The sequence below is a fragment of the Phytophthora sojae genome (genome assembly GCF_000149755.1).
Source record: "Phytophthora sojae unplaced genomic scaffold PHYSOscaffold_2, whole genome shotgun sequence".
Classification (NCBI taxonomy): domain Eukaryota; phylum Oomycota; class Peronosporomycetes; order Peronosporales; family Peronosporaceae; genus Phytophthora; species Phytophthora sojae.
Window position 1 is genome coordinate 8,095,150 of NW_009258116.1, and position 19,774 is coordinate 8,114,923.

At 55.4% G+C, this 19,774-nt stretch overlaps 10 protein-coding genes across 10 annotated transcripts; 3 read left to right on the plus strand and 7 right to left on the minus strand.

Moving 5' to 3' along the window:
- Positions 1–109: 109 nt before the first annotated feature.
- PHYSODRAFT_480872 (hypothetical protein) lies at positions 110–2,258 on the minus strand (the record flags this gene model as incomplete). Its single annotated transcript, XM_009522304.1, has 3 exons — positions 110–1,716; positions 1,783–2,037; positions 2,135–2,258. 3 exons carry the CDS (start codon positions 2,256–2,258, stop codon positions 110–112), a joined length of 1,986 nt encoding a protein of 661 aa, XP_009520599.1.
- Positions 2,259–3,600: 1,342 nt separating this feature from the next.
- On the plus strand, positions 3,601–5,038 carry PHYSODRAFT_250438 (hypothetical protein; the record flags this gene model as incomplete). The annotated part of the gene is made up of 7 exons (XM_009522305.1): positions 3,601–3,647; positions 3,740–3,821; positions 3,895–3,985; positions 4,072–4,514; positions 4,587–4,717; positions 4,785–4,910; positions 4,979–5,038. Coding segments are annotated over 7 exons (980 nt in total), but the record flags the coding sequence as incomplete, so codon positions are not given.
- Positions 5,039–6,143: 1,105 nt separating this feature from the next.
- PHYSODRAFT_250437 (hypothetical protein) lies at positions 6,144–7,194 on the plus strand (the record flags this gene model as incomplete). The annotated part of the gene is made up of 4 exons (XM_009522306.1): positions 6,144–6,338; positions 6,458–6,610; positions 6,761–7,013; positions 7,073–7,194. The coding sequence occupies 4 exons, from the start codon at positions 6,144–6,146 to the stop codon at positions 7,192–7,194; spliced, it is 723 nt and encodes a 240-aa protein (XP_009520601.1).
- A 346-nt stretch (positions 7,195–7,540) lies between these two features.
- PHYSODRAFT_555192 (hypothetical protein) lies at positions 7,541–8,893 on the plus strand (the record flags this gene model as incomplete). Its single annotated transcript, XM_009522307.1, has 1 exon — positions 7,541–8,893. One exon carries the CDS (start codon positions 7,544–7,546, stop codon positions 8,792–8,794), a length of 1,251 nt encoding a protein of 416 aa, XP_009520602.1. The 3' UTR covers positions 8,795–8,893.
- Positions 8,894–9,119: 226 nt separating this feature from the next.
- PHYSODRAFT_326350 (hypothetical protein) lies at positions 9,120–9,677 on the minus strand (the record flags this gene model as incomplete). The annotated part of the gene is made up of 1 exon (XM_009522308.1): positions 9,120–9,677. One exon carries the CDS (start codon positions 9,675–9,677, stop codon positions 9,120–9,122), a length of 558 nt encoding a protein of 185 aa, XP_009520603.1.
- A 793-nt stretch (positions 9,678–10,470) lies between these two features.
- PHYSODRAFT_555195 (hypothetical protein) lies at positions 10,471–14,102 on the minus strand (the record flags this gene model as incomplete). The annotated part of the gene is made up of 2 exons (XM_009522309.1): positions 13,541–14,102; positions 10,471–11,241 (listed from the first exon to the last, which is right to left on the minus strand). Exons 1-2 carry the CDS (start codon positions 14,075–14,077, stop codon positions 10,471–10,473), a joined length of 1,308 nt encoding a protein of 435 aa, XP_009520604.1. The 5' UTR covers positions 14,078–14,102.
- A 2,617-nt stretch (positions 14,103–16,719) lies between these two features.
- PHYSODRAFT_385380 (hypothetical protein) lies at positions 16,720–16,974 on the minus strand (the record flags this gene model as incomplete). The annotated part of the gene is made up of 1 exon (XM_009522310.1): positions 16,720–16,974. A coding segment is annotated over one exon (255 nt), but the record flags the coding sequence as incomplete, so codon positions are not given.
- A 116-nt stretch (positions 16,975–17,090) lies between these two features.
- On the minus strand, positions 17,091–17,373 carry PHYSODRAFT_449404 (hypothetical protein; the record flags this gene model as incomplete). Its single annotated transcript, XM_009522311.1, has 2 exons — positions 17,091–17,232; positions 17,297–17,373. Coding segments are annotated over 2 exons (219 nt in total), but the record flags the coding sequence as incomplete, so codon positions are not given.
- An 87-nt stretch (positions 17,374–17,460) lies between these two features.
- On the minus strand, positions 17,461–17,838 carry PHYSODRAFT_402732 (hypothetical protein; the record flags this gene model as incomplete). Its single annotated transcript, XM_009522312.1, has 1 exon — positions 17,461–17,838. A coding segment is annotated over one exon (378 nt), but the record flags the coding sequence as incomplete, so codon positions are not given.
- Positions 17,839–19,471: 1,633 nt separating this feature from the next.
- PHYSODRAFT_285069 (hypothetical protein) lies at positions 19,472–19,746 on the minus strand (the record flags this gene model as incomplete). Its single annotated transcript, XM_009522313.1, has 1 exon — positions 19,472–19,746. A coding segment is annotated over one exon (251 nt), but the record flags the coding sequence as incomplete, so codon positions are not given.
- Positions 19,747–19,774: the final 28 nt, after the last annotated feature.

The window sequence follows — 19,774 nt, forward strand, 5'->3', positions numbered from 1 at the left end:
CATATAGATATATCGATACATGTACGTTCACGGAGTTGTTTGTATGTGTTTTTGTTGTTGTTGGTTTGTGTTACTGGTGATGGTTGAGGTCGTGGGGGAAAGAATCATTTTACTGCATGGTGAAGCCGGTGATCTCCATGTTGATGACGAGGGTGAGGTACGTGACGAGCTCTTCGTAGGAGCGGTAGACAGGCAGGTCGAGGCGGTTGAAGCACGTGTGAGCTTTCGGGTAGAGTCCTGTGGGCGGAGCGCCGATGGGCACCAACTGGAGACCGAAGCGTCGAATGCGGCCGTCGTGACTCAACAACGCTCGGAAACCTTCGGCTGGCACGCGAGAGGTGCCGGTGACGAACTGCAGCAGACGCGCGCGTTCCTCTTGCGAGAACGCGCGGACTGCCTCCCAGAACCACTGTACGACTTGCTGCTCGTTGTTGGTGGCTTTGTTGAAACCTTGTTCGGCGCGGGTGTAGCGGATGTCGGTGTGTGACTCCCAGTCAGTGACGTCGATTGATGGCACGCCGCACAAGAGCAGCTCCAGCTCTTGGTAGTCGAAGACAGCGAGAAGTGTGCGTGGTAACACATCGTACAGACCCTGGAGCAGCGCGTCGAGTTGTTCGCCTATCCCGGCAAACATTTTGTGCTTGAGCAGTAGCGTCAAGTATTCTTCCTTGTTGGCGTCCGTCACGGAGATATCCTTGCCACCCGGCTTTAGTTCGTCAGTGACAACCGTGCCATCACTCTTTTGGCGCTGGATAGTAAAATCGAGCGCGAGAGCTTCAGCGCCATCGTTGTCGCGCAGCCAGAGAGCGTGCCGATGGAGTTCAGCATCCAGGAATTCGAGGTCGGAGAATGAAATTGGTACTCCAAGCAGGTGCTTGAGAAGGGGGAGAGCTAGATGCACCGTCATGAGTTGCCCCTCAAGAAGACACTTCGCAAGCAGCCGACCGACGAACTGGAAGCAGTGGAGATGGTCTCTGTGGATTTCCCGCGAGTTCGGGTTCAACCAGTAGCCGGATTGATCCGCGTGCGTTCGCTGGAAGAGCCCGTAGCTCTCATCGAAAAGCTGCTCACACAAGAGTAAAACCCATTCGCGCAGCAAACCGCCTGCATCCAGCCCCGGTTCATCAATAAACTCGATTCGCAAGCGCTGCCGCAGATCAGCTGCTGGGACGAGCATGAGCAAGTGCATGGATTCGCCCAACACCGCCTCGCGACGGATTTTCAGGAGCAGATGACCCTCATCCCATGGAACAGCTATCTTGCCCAGCTCTTTGAGGAACCATCGCACTTTCAACTTGAACGGCAGAGCAGCAACTGACTCGAAGTCAATGTAGCTGGTGGCTCGAGGGAACTCCTCGACGTCGATTGAAGTAACTGCGTCGTGCTCGTGCACGAGCGAGTCTGCTGGAACCCATTCAGCTTGGCCTTGTTCGTTGATATGGCGCACGTAGCCAACTGACGGCTGCGCTATCAGTGCATCATCAGAGCTTACCGCTGAAGCTGAGAGACCGTCGCAACTCGCTGGGCTTCGATAGCCACGGACATTTTTGCGGATGGCAGCGGAGTAGGTTCCATCAGCATCAGGGGACTCGACCATCGTTAGCTCCGTTTCGACCCCAATATCTTCTCTATTGGTGTGACTGTTCAGGGCAGTCGAGAGCGGGCTAGTGGAGCCGTGTGAATGCTCGTCGGGACTGTACGCGTAGACAGGAGGTGCTGATAATCGCTCGGCCTGTGGAGTACTTGGCAAAAGGGAAACGGCAGCGGCAGGCAAGCTGGCACGGATGTTCAGGGCAAGTTGGCTGAGGCGAGATGGCTGGCAGTGGCCTACGCGCACCCAGCGGAACTGGCCGTCGAGAGTTCTCTCGCGTTGCCACAAGTGACGCCGCCGAGCACCTCGCTGCCGCTGGTTCAGGTTCATTTCATTCAGCCGACGGACATGAAAAGACCGGCTTCGAGCGGCCAGCGCTGCCTGAGCCTCGGCCGACTCGCTCGTTAGGAGCTGGAACGACTTTCTCGCTTGCTTCGCGCTCGGAGCTGCTACTCCTTGCGAGATAACTACGGCAATAGACGCACGGTGAGTAATAGAGTTGTATACAGACCACCTACCGTTCCTCGTAAGAGCTGTCTGTACCTTCTGGAGTTCCGCACATGAGGCACTCTCTCTTGGCCGGATGGTTCTCGTGGTAGCAAACGGAGCACTGCCACTCGGCCTGTCCGTCCTGGACGACGCTGTCATCGAGCAAGTGGCGCTGCATGTTGTTGTTGAGGTTGTCCTCCTGCTCAAAGCGCTCGAGGCGGCGCTGGTGCACGCAGTAGAGCATCATGGAGCCCCCCGCCAGCGCCACCACGACGCCCAGGAACACGTACATGTAGAACTCGATGGCTGCACGCACGACTGAGTCAGATGACAGCGACTCGAAGACCCCTCCCCTCCTCGCACAGCACTCACTCTGGCGCTGATGAGCCGACAAGTCCCCCATGCTCACGTGGCCCGCACTCCCGTCAAACGACGCCGAACTCGCGTTGATCGCAGGCAGCGACAGCGCCGCCCCGATGCCCTGCGCCATTCGCTCCCAAGCCAGAAAGCGGGGAACTGCAGAAGCTGTCACCACACGGTCCCCAGTCGTTTCTGCCAACGTTGCGGGCGGGTGTTCTCACTCCAAGTCGCACGTTGCACCAGTGCCGTTAGCAACAACTTCAACATGCAGTGACCATCACTCCTGCAGCGACCATCACGTCTGTCTCGAAATGACCGCTCCATTTGGCTGATTCTGCGGGGCGTTGGACGCTAGACAACCAGCATCGAGCATGGCGGACGCGCAGCCGCCGCCTTCGCCGCCCCCTTCGCCGTCCTCGCCGCCCCCTCCGCCGCCCGCGCACGCGTCGCCTTCTTCGCAGGCGTCTTCCACACCCACCAACCCGAAGAAACCCACCAGAAGCACCCCCAAGGCGCGCAGAACGGCGCGCACGCCGCCCGTCCTCTCGCTGGCCACGCCGGACGTCGCCTCCAAGAGCAAGAGCGGCCAGAGCAGCAGCAGCTTCTCGTCGCCCCTGCCTCCCTGCCCCGAGGACCCGCCGGCGCCGCCTCCGCCCTCCTGCACGCCGCCCAAGTACCGCCCCCTGGAGGAGAACGAGAACACGGAGGACGAACAGGACGACGCACGCAGCGGAGAGAGCGCGGACGAGCCCACAGAGCCGCAGAGCTTCCCCACGCCGCCGCCTCCTCCTTCTCCGCCTGTGGCGTCTCCTCTAGGCACTCCTCCGCCGCCTCCTCCTCCCCCGTACTCGCCTCCCAGCGCCAAGATCGCTGTGGACTTGTCTGGGGCCTTGGAAAGCGCCGTGAAGGCCACAGAGGACGAGGCAGAGGCGCCGCCACCTCCACCCGAGACGCCCAAGCAGAGAGACGAGAGCGGCGGAGAAGAAGGAGACGACGAGCGGGAGGAGAATGCCGCGTCGGCGGAGCTGCTGGGCTTGGCCGATGCCTCCTCTTCGTCGGTGATCGCATCAATGCGGAGTGCTGTGAGAGAGAGGGAGATCATGGCTGCAGATACGGTGAAGAAACCGCCCGCTAAGAAGCCCAGGTTCTATGTTGGAGATATTGACAATTACAGCATCATCGACAAGGTCGGGTCGGGAACGTATGGGTAAGTGGATCTTTTTAGTGTGGGTGGATTGAGTTACAAAGTGAAGTGTGGGTCTTGGGTGGGGGCTCACTGGGAGTATGTGAATGGTGCAGTGAGGTGTTTAAGTGCCAACATAAGGTCACGAAGGATATTGTGGCGCTGAAGAAGCTGAGGCCGGACGTGGAGAAGAACGGGGTACGCTAGTAGGAAGCTGCTGGCGGTGGAGCAACGTGAGCTAAGAGTTGTTGTTTTTTGTATGTTTGTGCAGTTTCCTGTGACTTCGATTCGTGAAATGAAGATCCTCAAGTATCTCAAACACCCGAACATTGTGGAGCTCAAGGAGATTGTGTCTTCCAGCGGTATGCTCCCTACTCTGCTCATGCTTTTCTTTAAAGTGACAGCATATCTCAAACGTGTCATATTTTCTGTATTCCATGCGGTGCAGCTCCTCCTAAAGAAGGCAAAAGACCGCCTCTATACTTTGCGTTCGAGTACATGGAGCACGATCTGTCGGGTTTGTTGAACCACCCGCGTGTCAAGTTTACTCGCACGCAGATCCAATGTTATATGCGACAGCTGCTGACTGGCATTGCATTCATGCATCGCAACAAAATCATCCACCGCGACATCAAGGCATCGAATTTGCTGTTGAATAACCAGGGCATGCTGAAGGTGGGCGATTTCGGTCTCTCGCGGTTTTGGAATGAAGTTAACGCCAAGGCCGGGAGATACACAAACAAGGTTGTCACGCTGTGGTACCGACCACCGGAGCTTCTGATGGGCTCAACATCGTACGATTTTTCGGTCGATATCTGGTCGATTGGTTGCATCTTCGGCGAGTTGCTGCTGGGGAAACCGATTCTACAAGGAAAGACGGAGATCGAGCAGGTACGAGTTGTTGCACAGTGACTTCATCGTTTCTCAAGATGATACTCATTGTTGCTTGGCAATGCGGTGTAGCTTCAATTGATATTCGGACTCTGTGGCATGCCAACGGAGGAATCCTGGCCCGGATTCTTCAAATTGCCTGGTGCTGAAAGCTTCCAGATGGACGATAAATATGTGTGTCCCTTGCGTGAGCGGTTCAAAAAGTAAGTGTGCTACTGGATCATTAAACCGCATTGTATTGAAGGTCTGACGGTTGTTGTTTTCGTGTAGCTTCCCGCCGCACGCAATCGACTTGCTGGAAAAGCTATTGCAGCTGGACCCTGCGAAGCGAATCACAGCCGCGGAAGCTATGGACCACGACTACTTCTGGCGCGTTCAAACATGCAAACCACGAGAGTGAGTAGACTGACTTTAGTATCCTGCTCTGTTGATGGTTACTAACATACTGACTGTTGATACCAAAGCTTGCCAAAGTTCTGCGTGTCGTCTACTCATGAATACCAGTCGAAGAAGCGTCATCATGAAGAGATGGCTGCAGCAGCTGCAGCCAATGGAGGCAGCACAAAGGGTGGCGACCAACATCGCAATGCGCGCCAGCGAGGCGAGCGCAGCGGGTACCGCGAGCGTAGTGACCACTACCGCAGCGGTGCGCACCACCACAGTCGATCCGACAGAAGCAGGCCATACCGCCCTCACCGCCCCAACAGCGATTACTACGATCGCGATCGGGACCGAGACCGCAGCCGCAGTAGGAGTCGCGAGCGTCATCGCGACCGAGAGCGTGGCCGCGACCGAGATCGCGAACGTTAATTCAGCATCCAGTCGAAAACAGAAGAGACCAATAGTGATCAGTATCAACGTAGCATTCACACGTTAGTGGAAGCAAACTTGTGTACGGCTTGCTATTCGATCAGATCTCATTTCCCGAATGAAAAACGGTACAAATACGTAAGGTGAGGGGTCACTCACCCAACAGTCAAAGTAGGATAGTATGGATGTCTTCAATCAACTGACTGTATGGTGGTCAATTTCTTTTGTTGTGTCGTCTTCTCTACTTGGTGCTCACATGCCGGCAAGAATTCCTTCCTAAGTTAGAAGGAGACAGTCAACGGTTTCCGGCGTGCAGACAAATCCGATTCCTTCTAACTATCGCTCCACAGCAGCCCTGTTGAACCGGTGTGCAGCCTACCTTTCAGACAGGGGTAGAACTGGGGAAAAAGTTGGCGCGAAACTATAGGCGTCAACTCGAGGAAGGAAGGTCCTTTCGTTCTGGGCATTGCGAGTTGTCACAATGTTTGCAATACCGGCATGCACTGAACGTCCTGTGAACAGACCGCCGACACACACTCAGCCACTTCGTTGGAGGGGTTCGATCATGAAAGCGAATTGAATTCTAGTAGTGCCTCCATGGACTCTGACATCTGATCGGATTTGTGAGGGAAAATGGTTGTCTGGTGATGATTACACGTAAAAATCCACCGCAAGTACAGTGTATTACGTTGGATTCAACGCACGTTGAGCTGAGCCGCGCCACAGGTCAAATCACTCGGCGATTCTCGCTCCTGAACATCAGTGCCGGTGGCAGGAAATGCTAGCGAAGGCAGGAGCGCGCGAGTGACCCCATACACAATGCGCCAAGGAAGGCTGCGCAAGCGGTCGAACCACGAGCTGGAGTACTTGCGGCAGCAGGTGATCGACCTCGAGGAAGAGCTGGAAGTGCTGCGTCAACCGGATGAAGAAACGTCCCAAGGACTGAAGCTTAGTGCCGGAGAAACGTGGAAATGCATCGCCACTAAGCAGAGAGGACAAGCCAATGCCGCGCTGGTGGAGAATCTCAAGCTTCGGGCATGCTGGAGGGACAGATACGCGTGGCGCGAACACTGGAAGCTGCAATTGACCAGCATGTGATGAAACGTTGTCGGCAAATGCTTTGGTCCAGCCAGGAAATGGGACGGCCGCGCGCCTCGAACTTGTCGGACGAGTTGATCTGCGCTCTGCTTGACTACTACTTAGAAGAGTACTACGGACGCACTGACGAGGTCTTGGAGAACGTCAAACCTCCACGAATGGCCTACAAAGTGAACCCCAAGATTCAGGTTTGAGCATGACTCAAGGGGTGCTTCATTCTCCCACAGCGACGCACGCTTGCTACCATTTGCAATGAGAGATGTGGCCCAGGCTATTCAAAACTGCCTGAGCCACGGGGCGGCCGGTCGTCCGAGGAACGCTGCCGTAAACTGTTGAAGAGCGATGGATACTTGCAAGCTACCACCGTAGACAAGCTGAACTTGCCAAACGCGGGTCGGGTCAAGGTGAAGACACGACTTGTCCAGCGTCGATTCATCGAGGCTAACCGAGTTGTGCTCGTCTGGGGGTCCTACGTTGAGATCGAAGGCTCCGCGTTTGTTCGGCTGGAAGAGAAGGGCTGGGTCGCCATCGAGCCGTACGAGTTTAACAAGAGCGAAAAAGCTGGATCTTCGAAGCGCAGCAGTGTACCTGGTAGCAGTTTGCGGTCTGTGATTCGCGCATGACTCCAATCGCAACGGAATTCGGCTCAGAGGAAGAGGAGAAGCAGCACATTGGAGAGATGACAGACCTCGTTGTCGGCACTTACCATTGGAACCTCGGATCGCTCTCTCAAGTGCTAGAAAACCTCCTCATGGACGGAAACACGCTGTAAATTTGGCTGCAGCATTTTGTTCGATCCACTGCGTGAGCTGACCTGCCGTTCGAGCAAGCTTCCTTGCCCGATCTCTCTCGAACTTTTCAGACTGTTGACGAAGGAAAAACTCAGCTTGACCTCCTTGTCTTCGTGTTGCAGCAGGCCCTAGTGGTTGACTACGTTCTCGTTCTAGCATGTAAATAAAAGTCAGTCCCTTTGAGTGGATATGCCCTCGCATTGCATGGCTGCGAACAGCAAAGACCGCAACAACTCAGATTACGGTAATTTTCACCGTCATCTTCAGCGCCACACAATATTGTGTACCAATCGTCATTGACGGTGCCCCTCATTCGTCAATCCGCGCGCAATGCAGGCCGTGCGCAACTTCCTGTCTCGCGAGCTGCTCGCAGCATGCTTCTTCGTGATGCTGCTGTCCTCGGCCCTGGACCAGTACCCGGGCGAGGTGGAGCCGCAGCCGCTGGACTTCGCCTACGAGCTGCGCACCAGCCAGCAGGAGGCGCGCTACAATGAGACCAAGTCATTAGTCAGCAACACGGCGCTGTTCGAGGACCCGCAGGCCGAGACGCTCTTCCTCAACAAGGCCCTGAGCGCCGAGGACCTGGCTGTGAGCAAGGACGGAGTGGCCTACGTGGGTCTGGCCGACGGACGCCTCGCCAGCTTCACACCGGCGGCCGACGAGCTCCGCAACTTCTCGAGAACCGGACGCGAAGACCCCGAGTGCGGCACGCTGCCAATGGAGCCGACGTGCGGACGTCCGCTGGGCCTCGTGTTCGCTGCTGCCAAGCCGTTCGCCAAGTTCCTCAAGAGAATCCCGGATGCCAAGACGTTCGCTGGCGACCAGGTGCTGCTCGTGGCGGACGCGTACAAGGGCGTGCTGCTGTTCGACGCCAACGGCAAGCGCACGCTGCTGTTCAGCCGTGTCGGGCAGGAGCACGTCAACTTCCTCAACGGTATCGCGGTGGTGCAGGAGACGGGAGAAGTCTACGTGACGGAGTCTTCACGTCGCTTCCAGCGCAACCGAGTGGTGATGGAGTTCCTGGAGCGCATGCCGACGGGCTACTTGCTACGTTTCGACCCGAGGAGCGAGAGGATGTCGATTGAGGCCAGCGGTCTCGGATTCCCCAACGGCTTGACGCTGGATAAGGACGGTAGCGGCTTGCTGGTTGCTCTCATGTTCCAGAACAAGATCGTGCGCTTCGACTTTAAGACCAAGAGCATCAAGGACTTTGCCTTCCTGCCCGGCGAGCCTGACAACATCTCGATTGAGAAGGTCGGAGCTGATGACAATGAGACGGAGGTGCTGATGGTGGGGCTGGTCTCCCGTAACGACGGAGGAATCTTCAGCCGCATCAAGGAGAGCGCCAAGGTGCGCAAGCTTCTGTCGCTGCTGCCGACGTGGATGACGGTGATCTTCGTGCACCGCCTCGGTGTTTTCGCTTCTGTGGACTTGGAGACTGGCGACATCCGCCACGTGTACGAAGCTACGCAAGGCCAGACGCCGATCGTGTCGGGTGCGTCTCGCTTCGGTGATCACATCTACCTGACGAGTTGGGCGCGCCCCTCCATCACGCGCATTCCGGCGGCATTGGTGCAGTAAGGACCCGACTGATCCTTGTATTGTACTGTAGCTTTGGTGCGTAGGAGGTGAAGGAGGTGAAGCATGCGCTAACGACATCAACAAATACCGTTCTTGCTCACGCTTACGTTTGCCTCGTTTAGTGCTCCTTGCAAAATTCTGCTGGTATGGATGGCCTTTGGCCACAGCAATAGTAGATCATCGAATGACCATAGCAAATTGCTGTTGAGTATCGGAAAGGAACACAACATATCGTGTCTTGTTTGCGTTGGGACAATTCTCCACTTTGGTTTTATTAACTTTCTAAACGACACGCGCACTCGTGACAACAAACGCCACCTCTCTCCTAAATACCGCCGAAGCAAGGATACTGTTGCTCCTCATTCAGCATGGCGCCCATCAAATCGGTAGGGGAGTCCACGCTGCTGGGCCACGGGAGTTTCTGCGCCTTCATTCGCACGTCCTCATCGATCGAGCTTTGCAGCAACTTCACCACTTGCAGTTGACGCGCAACCATCGCTCGAAGCTTTCGGTTCTCCACCAGCGCCGCATACACCTTCGGACTCTGGTTCGCCTCGCAAAGCTTCTGGAGCTTTACACCTGTCGCTGTGGGGCGTCTCCCGGACTGGTTCAATGCAGCTAGCACGCATTGCAGCTCGGCGACTTGAGCCCTCAAGTACTTGAGCTCGTCGTTCGGACGTTTCCGCCAGCGCGTCTTGGACCGAGTGTACGGGAAGGCGCGGCCTCCTCGGTCGCATTCGTCTGTCATCACCGGGCTCGCTGGCTCGGGTTGCTCGAACAGGCTGATGAGGAGTTCGCTATCATCGCCGCTGGATGCGTCCGAGTCGGTGGCCACCATGTAGTCCGGTGTGTGCGTACTGAAGGAATCTTGGATGGTACTCATCTCGAAGCAGTGGATTTCAAACTGAGCAGGCAGATCGTCACCATTTCAGCGGTAGGTGGGCTCCACTGGATGTGTTATATGGATACAGATGCCCGCCCAAGCTTGCATTTGGCGCGACCGCCAGGTGGATGTTGGAACGACAACAATTATGGGGATTTTGAAGTAATCAAGAGGTGGTTTAGTCGCGCATATGGCTGAAGTATGCAGGTGTCTTCATGTGGCCCCCGTTCTCTGTCTTGACTAGCGAAGCGATCCTGCGTGTATTGAATGTGCAGGCTCGATAGCGTGACATCCGTACGGCGTATAGAGGCCAGGGCTTGCTATTAAAACCCACAGATGTACGCACATCTTGCCATACGATAGGCGAGGTTTGCGGACACCAACTGGTGCCCGCAAGCGCCGACAGCACGCTTTCAGTGCTTGTTTGAAAGGGTTTGTTGCAGACATCTTGGAGTTCTTATGACATAGAGTACATGGCCCAAGTCTGAAAAAAAAACTCGGTCTTCAACATCATCACGACACACGACGCACTATTTCGGTGATTGCATTCGTCCAAACTTTAACCGGCAAGTATTTTCCTTCAGCCAGCAAAATTTTGAGGCACGAACTGCTTAACCCCCACGAATTGTGGGGGGAGCTTAACTTGACACTTTACGTTTACCATGGACGTTTCTGCCTTAGCGACCACTTATGATGGACCGTCCTTCGGGGAAATATGGACAGCCTTATAAGGGAAAGTAGTCCCCCTCGTCACGCTACACACGAACAAATATTGACAACGTAATGGCCCGCTTCACATTTTTTCCTTTAGCTGCTCCAACATGGCTTGGAACGTACGTTGGCCCTTGCGTTGATATGTGCGGACGACAACGTCCGCCATCTCTTCAATATCCTCCGGCTTTTGCATGTCATACTCGGTCTCCACCGGCGTCAAGCGAACAGCGAGACGCATCAAGGTGCCGGGGGACTTTCCTCCCAGTGTGAACATCCCGAGCTTCTCCATGGGAATGGGCTCGAGCGAAATGTACGTCTTCTCCAGCAAGCGGATGAATTTCGAGCCGCTGTACTCGGCGTACCCCGACCACACGACTACGGTGCGTTCGCTCTGGGGGATGCAGAGCTGAAGCACCCTCGACTTGACCTCAGCCGGTTCATTATCGGGCATCTTGAGGTTGTCCATCGTGACGGCGTGGAAGTACTTGCCAAATGACTCAAAATGTCGACAGTGCTTCATCGGCCCCACTCTAACGCCGTGGTTCAAGCAGTTGCGCAGGGAGCGAGCCACGTCCCCAACGGGGAACGGCAGCATGCGCACCTCGTTATGCTGGTAAGACACTTTGTCCCCGTCTCGGTGGAGCAGCAGCCTCGAGTACAGCGGGTAGCAGATCTGGGAGATACCGCACTCTTCCAGAATTCTATCAACGTCCGCGTACTGGTGCTCCTTCTCCTCGTCCAAGAGGGCGAAGATGACATTGTCCGACACGTCTCCTTGACTGGGCCACGACATCTTTTGCGTCCTGAGCCTCTTGTGCTCGTCAATGGCATTCTGTAGCGCGTTCGCCACCTGAAATTGAGTGAGTATCATGGACCGCAGCCTCCGGTTCTCGGCCAGCCCCGCCTTCATCTTCTTGATGTGACTTTCCTCTCGAAGTTTACGCAGCGTTTGCGGGGCCGTTCCTGCGTCCTCCTCACTGCCCAAGAGCTTTGTCCGCCCGTCCGCGCAGTTGAGCTTGGCCAGGAGCTTCTCCAGCTCGGCCACTTGGGTGCGCAGGTACTTGAGCTCGTCGGTCGGCCGCTTGCGCCACCGCGTCTTGGATTTCGTGTAAGGGAACGGCCGGCCGCCTCGGTCGAGTCGGTCATTTGTGGGTGAGCTTGTGCTGTTTGATACTCCAGGCTGGGTGAACAGGTTCATGAGTACTTCATTGTCGCTCTCGTTGCTGGACGCGTCCGAGTCGGTGGAATGCGTAGAGAACGACGGCTTTCGAGGTGCCAGGTCCTCCTCGGGCCCACAGTGAAGCGGGACGTGCGAGAAGCTCATCATCGCAGCTTGCCGTAATCCCGAATGAGCCGGCCGACTGTCAATGCCGCACGGCACAGTCTTCACACGTAGCTGCTGACGGCACGCTGTCTGTTTGGATGGCGGAGCGGTTAGGCCTCGGTCGTTGGCTCGACTTACGTCTGGCTTTCTCGAGCTCTGATAATCGGATTGTGAACTTTTCAAAGTCAGCACCTCTTCACTCACTTCCTGCACCCCTGACTCACTCACGGCGGCATATGATCAACTTGGTGTTACCTACGCATGCATGTTGGTCCTGTAGAACCCCGTTTCGCTGGTGGAGAGGCTTCTCAAGCCTGGCAAACGTAGGAAGGGAAGACCCGAGCTTTTTGGGCTGCAAGTGGAGGTGGCTGAGGCACAGTTCGACCCCCTGCAAAGCCTGCAAGCGAAAGTGGCACGAGGCTTGCGACAGCCACACACGGGGCTTGAAGGCATGGCAATGCCGAGCCAGTCGGTGGCCGAGCCGGCACGCGATGGTACTGTACGTCGGTCTCGAGACGCGACAGGAATTTCGAGGAGCGCATGTACAGCGACACGAACGAGAACGAGAGAGGCGCTCACGCATACATGTAGAATTGGCCGAAGCTTCACGACACGATGAGCCCGCCGAACTTAGCCGTTCAAACTTTGACATGTGAATCAAGGCGCTTTGATGTTTCCGAACACTTCGAAAGCGTGTCAGCAAAGGAAGCGAAACGTTGGTGGTGAATTGAGATGAGATGGGCTTACTTTTGCGTCCCTCGGGGCAAGGAACTGCATGCAGCACGCCGCTCCTCTCGTTTGAGTTTTTGTTTTCACCGTGCACGAGTTTACTTCCGCCGTTGGGCGCGATTTTCGTTACAGGGACCGGCGGTGCTTTTCGTTTCTTTCTTGTCGAGTTGCTTGTTCCGTTTGGGCTAAAACTTCTTCCAGCTTAGAAGGCTCCTTTGTTTGAATACTGGCAAAGGCAACCCAAACCAAACTCTACTAACTTACATCCATTGATGGTAATAGTGAAATACAAGTGTATTAAAAATGCATATTTGTTTCCTCATTTCCTAGACGCTGCGGCTAATGCCGCCAACTGATCCCGCACCGCCAACACAACTCGAACTGAGTCGCGCTTGTAGCCGGCGATAATAATGTCTGCCATATCCTCGACAATTTTCGTATCGAGATCAAGGTCCACTGGCGTATATCGCACCACGGTTCGTAGAATACATCCCTGGGCCTTGCCCGGTTGGGCCATGCAGTTCTTGTCGAAGCTCATGGGCTCGAGCGCGAACCAGAGCCTTTTGAGCAGGCGCACGTGTCTGTTGCCGTCGTCGTACTCGTTAAAGCTGGACCAGTTGATGACAGTGCGGTCGCCCTTGTCCACGGACCAGAGGAAGTGTCGGCCCTTGATCTCAGCCGGGAGGGCGCCAGGCAATTCCACGTTGTCCACCGTCACAGCCTGAGAGAAGCCGTCGTGCACCTCGAACCTACGACAGTGATTCGACGGCCCGACCCTCGAACCGTGCTTGAGACTGTGCCGCAGGGCGCGGGCCACGACCTCCACGGGGAACGGGAGCACGCGGACGTCGTTGTGCTGTATCCACACTCCATTGGCGTCGCGCTTCAGCGCCGGCTCGGAGGAGAAGGGGAAGTAGATGCGCGCCACGCCGCTCTCGTCTAGCATCCGGTCGGTGTCGGCGTACTGCAGCTCCTTCTCCTCGTCCAGCAGGGCGAACACGAGGTCGTCGGACGCGGCCGCGCTGCTGGGCCAGCAAATCTTGCGCGCGCGCAGTCGCACGTGCTCGTCCAGCGCGGTCTGCAGCGCCTTGGCCACCTGGAGCTGACTCGCCACCATGGCGCGGAGCTTGCGGTTCTCCATCATCGCCGCGTTCATCTTGCGCGTGTGACTCTCCTCGCGCAGTCTCTGCAGGGCCTCGGCCTGGTTGTTGTCTCCCTGGTCTTCGTCCCTGTATTTCAGCAGCTTGGAGCGCGTGTTTGAGTGGCTCAGCGCCGCTAAGAGCCCCTCGAGCTCCACCACCTGCATACGCAGGTACTTGAGCTCGTCATTCGGCCGCTTGCGCCACCGCGTCTTGGAGCGCGTGTACGGGAACGGTCGACCGCCTCGGTCGGACAGGTCCGTGGTGGTCGGGGATTTGCTGGACGACGACCTGCTGCTGCTGATACCGACTGGGGGCTCCGGCCCGAAGAGACTGAGCAGGACCTCGCTGTCGCTCTCGCTGGTCGAACCTTCGAGCTCCGAGCTCACGGGCGACGCGTACGTGGGCGATCGGGTGGCCACCTCGGGCTCGAGCTCGCCCGCCGCCGCAATGGGCTTCTGGATGAAACTCAGGGGCGAGTAGAGACTTGTCATCGACGGACGGCGCTGGCTTAGCTTCCTCTAGAGTTTGTTTCGTGTAAATTCCAAAGTGAATAGAGGAGCGGGACACTGGTCAACTCCCTCTCTTTCTTTCTTGAGGCTGAACCGGCAGGACGGCGAGGACGAACGCAATGCAGGACAGCGCCATGTGGCCCATGGTCCAGACGACCTTATCGGGCATAGACGGCACTGCTTAAAGCAACATTGAAATGTTGGCGTTGCGTAACATTGAGCGCAACAATGGTGCCTCTGCCTAACATTGCACAATGCTACGGTATCTCTCGTAGCAGAATATTTGGTTTACCAATGTGACAATAGTGGATACGCGTCACCACGACAGCTCGACAGCTCGACAGCTCGACAGCTCGACAGCTCGACAGCATCCGCCGCTAACGCGGCAAGCGCGTCATGGTGTACGCGCCGAGTCGACGCCGCCGACACATGCAGCAGGAGAATGGGCTCTACGGGATCTACGCGCAGCTCTACCTGGGCGCCACGTGTTGTCTATTCCTAGTTGGCAGGAGGCTTTCGCCTGCGGACTTAGCGACGGCACTTCGGGGGGGGGGGGCGCCCCTCTCTCGCTTCGCTCGGGGGGCGCCGCTGTGCGGCCTGCCCCACCCCCTCGTGCCTTACGCTAAGTCCTCGGCTCGGCCAGGCGGGGTGTCTAGGAAAAAAAATATCGGGTTGCAGCGCTCGCCTTCGCTCGCTCGCGTTCACTCGCCCTCCCCCTTTCACCTAACTGCGCTGTTGGCTAGAGGCGCATTAAAAGCGCTTACGCCTGCTTGGAAGGTAGCGCATTCGATTGCATGCATCACGCATCGCACCTGACGCAACGCAACGCACTGGGAAGGCGTTTGCTCCCGCATACGTAGTACACACATGCATATAAGCACCGCAGCAGGACATGCACACAATAGAATAAGGTTGAGCGGGTGACCGTTGCAGACGGTCGCACGACGCGAAGGCGGAGCGAGCGCGAGGGCGCTTGCTTCCTACCCAATAGATTCTGAAATGAGAGCTGTTGTGAGCCAGTCGCTCCAAACATGAAATTTCACGTCTGGAAAATTTACATTGCGTCAATGTTAGCGATCATGCAACATTGGACCCCATCGATGTTATTGATCCCACACATTGAGGCTGATTTTCAATGTTGCTTTAATGACTCTCGGCATAGACAGCCGGCAGGCCTGGGGCGCTGGTGCCGCGAAAACCTACGGATCTGCAGGCTGCTGGGAGCGCGGCTGCAATGCCGGCGGCTCACGCCAGTTGCGCGGGTCCAACGCGAGGATGGCGCCAAACGGATGACAGCCACAGGCGCCACGAAGGAAATAGGGCCGTTGCAGTTGAGGCACATGGTTCCAGGCCCACTCCATGCCAAGATATACCAGCGCACGAGCACGAGCATGGGGGAGATGCATTTCATGCGTTTGATCGCGCGATTTGGCCCTCGCGGCCTGCAGGGAAGTAAAGAAACGCAAGGCCCTGCTTGGTGTTGGGCACTTGCAAGACTCGTCCTAATGTTATTGAGAGGCCGCTGGCTTTTGTACATGTAGAGACCTGGGAGGGTGGAGCTGGTCTCCTAGAGCATAACGCTCAACTTAGCAATGTCTTTGCGGATACTGTAAGTCTTACTGTGCAGTACCACGTCCTCAATCCCTCGAGATTAATAGGAGTCAGCAGGGCCTGACTCAACGTCGTTGACTCAGCGAGGCTGGACCACGGGAAGGCAGATCCGTGTGGAGTACATGGATATTGGTCGAGCAGAGTATCCAGGTCTCGACCGGGGAAGGGAACTCGAAGTTGCCGCCTGCCACACACACACATGTACAGTACATGACGTTTGGCAGGGGTTATCTGCCATCTGGTGTTCGGGGACGTCTGCAACGCAAAACGAGAGTACGCTATCCTATGGACCTAACCGGACGTTGAAGGTCGGATTGGAAATGCTGTTGGTTACTGTGCTGAGCTATCGGGGCTTCTTGTCTCCATGCAATTTGGCGTCCTGTAGTGTGGCTTATTGACGATGCACCGAGTCAGTTCAACAACTTGAGCCTCAAGGTGAGGGTCGTGCACTGCTTCGTGGCACACGAATGACCAGCCCCCTCTTGTTTACGGAAAATCATTGACACGTACTGTACGCTGGAGACGTAGATAGATATAATACATGCACTGTCGAGTACTCGGCAAGGTGCGGCGAGTACTTGTTTCTTAGGCTTTCGAAGTATGAAGGGCGCTTTAACCCCTTGGACGCGGAGGGGTGACATGGACGGCATTAAAAAACGCTTAAACCGTCCCGGACAGCATAAGAAACAATATGTGTTTCAGTATACCATACCGGGTAGAAGAACAAATTTGGACGTTTTTCGCACAGATTGTAGCTAACCTTTCCGGTAATAATTCTCGCAAGGATGATGGGCACGTTCCGGATATTTGTGTGACCCAATCACAGCCAATTGCACGAAGTCACGCAATCCTGATATTTTTGAATTACGGGGAGAGGAACCAGTAGAACTTCTGCCAAAGACGTCCAGGGGATGCAGCACATGCGGCCTCGCTAACTACGCGTCCTGTAAATTGTTTACAACTAACCCACTGCGTCGCAAGATGAATCTACATGTATTGTAGCATAACGGCTCACGGTCGCGGATGTGGCTTGTCTTGGGTTCAAACTCACCGTTTTGCCACACGAGGTGCCAGATCTGAGTACAGGTGAGACCTTCATTGTTGGGGTGACCACGCTCCTTGTTGCAAAGCGTGATGGGTCCTTTCTTTCCTTGTGAGCACGGGGCGCAGTAGTAGGAAGACGTTCCTCCCCGCTTCTTTCCTTCAGGCTTGTAGCAAAAGCATACCTTACACTGTCTTTGGCGGAGGCGCTGAACACCATTGTTCATGCGGTAGTCAGTGGTCTGCGTGAGCTTGTGTTCACCCTGCACGACGCTCGGAGTCTCTGCTGCCACGTTTGGCGCTGCTCTTGAGTGCGTAAAGCACGCTTCTGTCTGTTCGATTAATCCTTGTGAAGCTTTGCCAAGAAGTTGAAGTGCGAGTCCTTGTGGGGCTTTCTCTCACATAGTTTTTTGTAGACGATGTAGGCGTTGACTAGGGCCATGTCGACAAGACCGAGGAATAGACTCTTGTAGTACTTGGTGAACCTGTAGTATCCGAACAGCATAACTTACGATTAGAAACGACATCATGTCAGCATGTTATCCGTACCTTACAGACAACTGCAACGAGTATGCTTGTAGCCGCAGTTGGTCATGCCGATCCACACCTCCCATGTAGCGTTGGTATTCAGCTACTAGGCCTGGACAGGGAACATCGCTTGCGCCCCCACGCCCCTCGCGGCGCCGGACAGTGGTTGCTGCAGTTGTCACTTGGGAAGCTAGGAAGTAGACGATGGTGTTGTCCGCCCACATCACTGCCACCAGACCAGGGTTTGACTTCGCCACTACCATTTGGAATGTGCCCCGTGGGGTCCTCGCTTGGCGTTTCTTCTTCGGATAATTCAGACGATCGCACCAGCCCTTGCGATCCGTTTGCATAGTGCCCACGTAGTTGAAGCCCATCGTGCGTAGCTGTTGGACCAGCGGGATGGAAGTGTAGTATCGATCACCAATAATCAGCCGCCGTCCTCCGTATGGAAGGCCCCGAAACACGCACGCAACGTTTCGGATGACAGCAGCAGGACCATTTTTCGTGTCCATGGCCTGCGAACACTCCGTGTCACCAGCGCGTCCAATATCAAGTTCGACTCTATTTTGAGCGTCAGCATCGTATACAGACTTCGTCAGCATAAAAGCCAAATATAAAACCGACCATGTCAACACACACGTACCTCTTGCAATACCCGGTCTCAGCGCAGCAAGTCATCACACACTTCGAGCCCCAGCGATGAGGCTTATCCTTCATGAAAGTCCTTGTCGGATTTCGCTTGTTGTGGGAAGGAAGAATCCCTTCATCGATGGCAACACGCGACCCAAGAACGTAGCCTTCCTTGAACGTCTTCTCCAGCGTAGAGAGCACAGATCGTATTTTCCAAGCTCGATCGGTAGCAGCTGCAGGGCTCTTGTTATCGGTGAAATGTAGAAACCGCGAGATATCACGGAACCTGTCGCGCCGCATCACTTTGCTGAATGTTCCCATCGGAAGTACACCCGTGGCTTTGGTGCTTCAGTGATCTTCCATTCGCTTGCAGGGACTCAATGCATGTGCAATCATCAAGCCAATCCATTGAACAATTTCGTGGGGAGCAATCTTCTCAAATTTTTCAAGGTTTCGCCGCAATGTATCTCTACTGCGCTGTGCACGATGCGTAACCTTGCGTTCCTTCGCTTCCGCCTTGTCGAGTCTGGCTTCCAGCGTTTGCTTCCAATACAGGTGGGTCTGGCTAGCGACGTCACGCCAGAAAGCCTTCGGCAAAAATAATAGAAGAGGCCCAGCGGCGACTTAGAAACTATCAGGATGTCTTGAGATGGCCGACAATATCCAGAGTACATTTTGTCCACGTCAGGATCATCTACGACCGGAGCCTCCACATTCTCAGGCAGCACGTCCCATCCGTCTATTTTCATTTGGTTGAGCTGGTCGTCATCGTAAACCTCCGACGACCCTGTCAGCATAACATGTGAGTTAGAAACCGTTCACGTCAGGTTAGTAAAATCTAAAGTATAACTCACCTTGAACACGCAAGTGCAACCGTTCCAGCTCTGCTGCATCCATTAGCCCCGTTACTCGGCTCAGCTCCTGACGAAGATAGTCCTCGCGCGCCAAAGCATCGTCGTCTTCATCGCTGTCGGTGTCAGCAACGCCGTCGCCGATATCACCAGCGGAATCCTCGCCCTCTCGCCATCGGTCTCAAGAGCGGTCTCCTTGGTGTCTCCAATAATATTCGGGTCAAGTGAGTCCACAAAGTCAAAGCGCAGCGGCGTTCCGCACGCGGCGTCGCGCAGGGCTCGGTTGTCGTCGTTTCTGGGGTGTTCCTTCGCTTCTTTGTTTCATCTTCTCCTTCTTGGTCGTTGAAATCCGCAGGAACTTCAGAGACGTCATCTTTTTCATCATTATCTTCTTCCTCACTCGGTTCGTACGCTTGTTCTTCGGAAACAGAGTGTCCGTGTCGTGGACTGGCATCGGAGAGATCACGCAGCTCAGGATTAGTAGATACCGCTGCGCTGTCAGAAGCTGGGGGCGGTCTGTCCTTGCCGGCAATAGTTTCCGACGTTGCGCTCTCATGACCCGTGTTGGCATTCGATGGTGCTTCCGTGTCAGCATTAGCTGGGGCTTCCCCGTCAACATTTGCATTAATGTCAGCATTATCTTCAGCTGTTGTGCAGTTCTTGTCGGCATTAGGATCGGCGCTGGTGTTCCTGTCAGCATTCTAAAATGAATAAACATCCCCTGTCAGCATTCTATATGTCAGCATAGCAGCAAAACTATATACCTTTCGGGAGAGGCTGACCGCTCGCCAAAGAAGCTGAAGTTGAGACTGCTGCTTGGACAGGCGGCACAACTGCGTTTCCATCCGCAACTAAACAACCAAAGCCACGTCAGTTCTATGAGAGCAATTGAGCAGCCAGTATATTGCTTACCTGTAGCGTTCTGTTCACCCCACACTTTGTCAAAAGCTGCCAGTTCCTTTCGCCGTTTGTCCACTTCTTGAGCCATCTGCTTCTTGGAGGGTTGCTTAGACTTGAC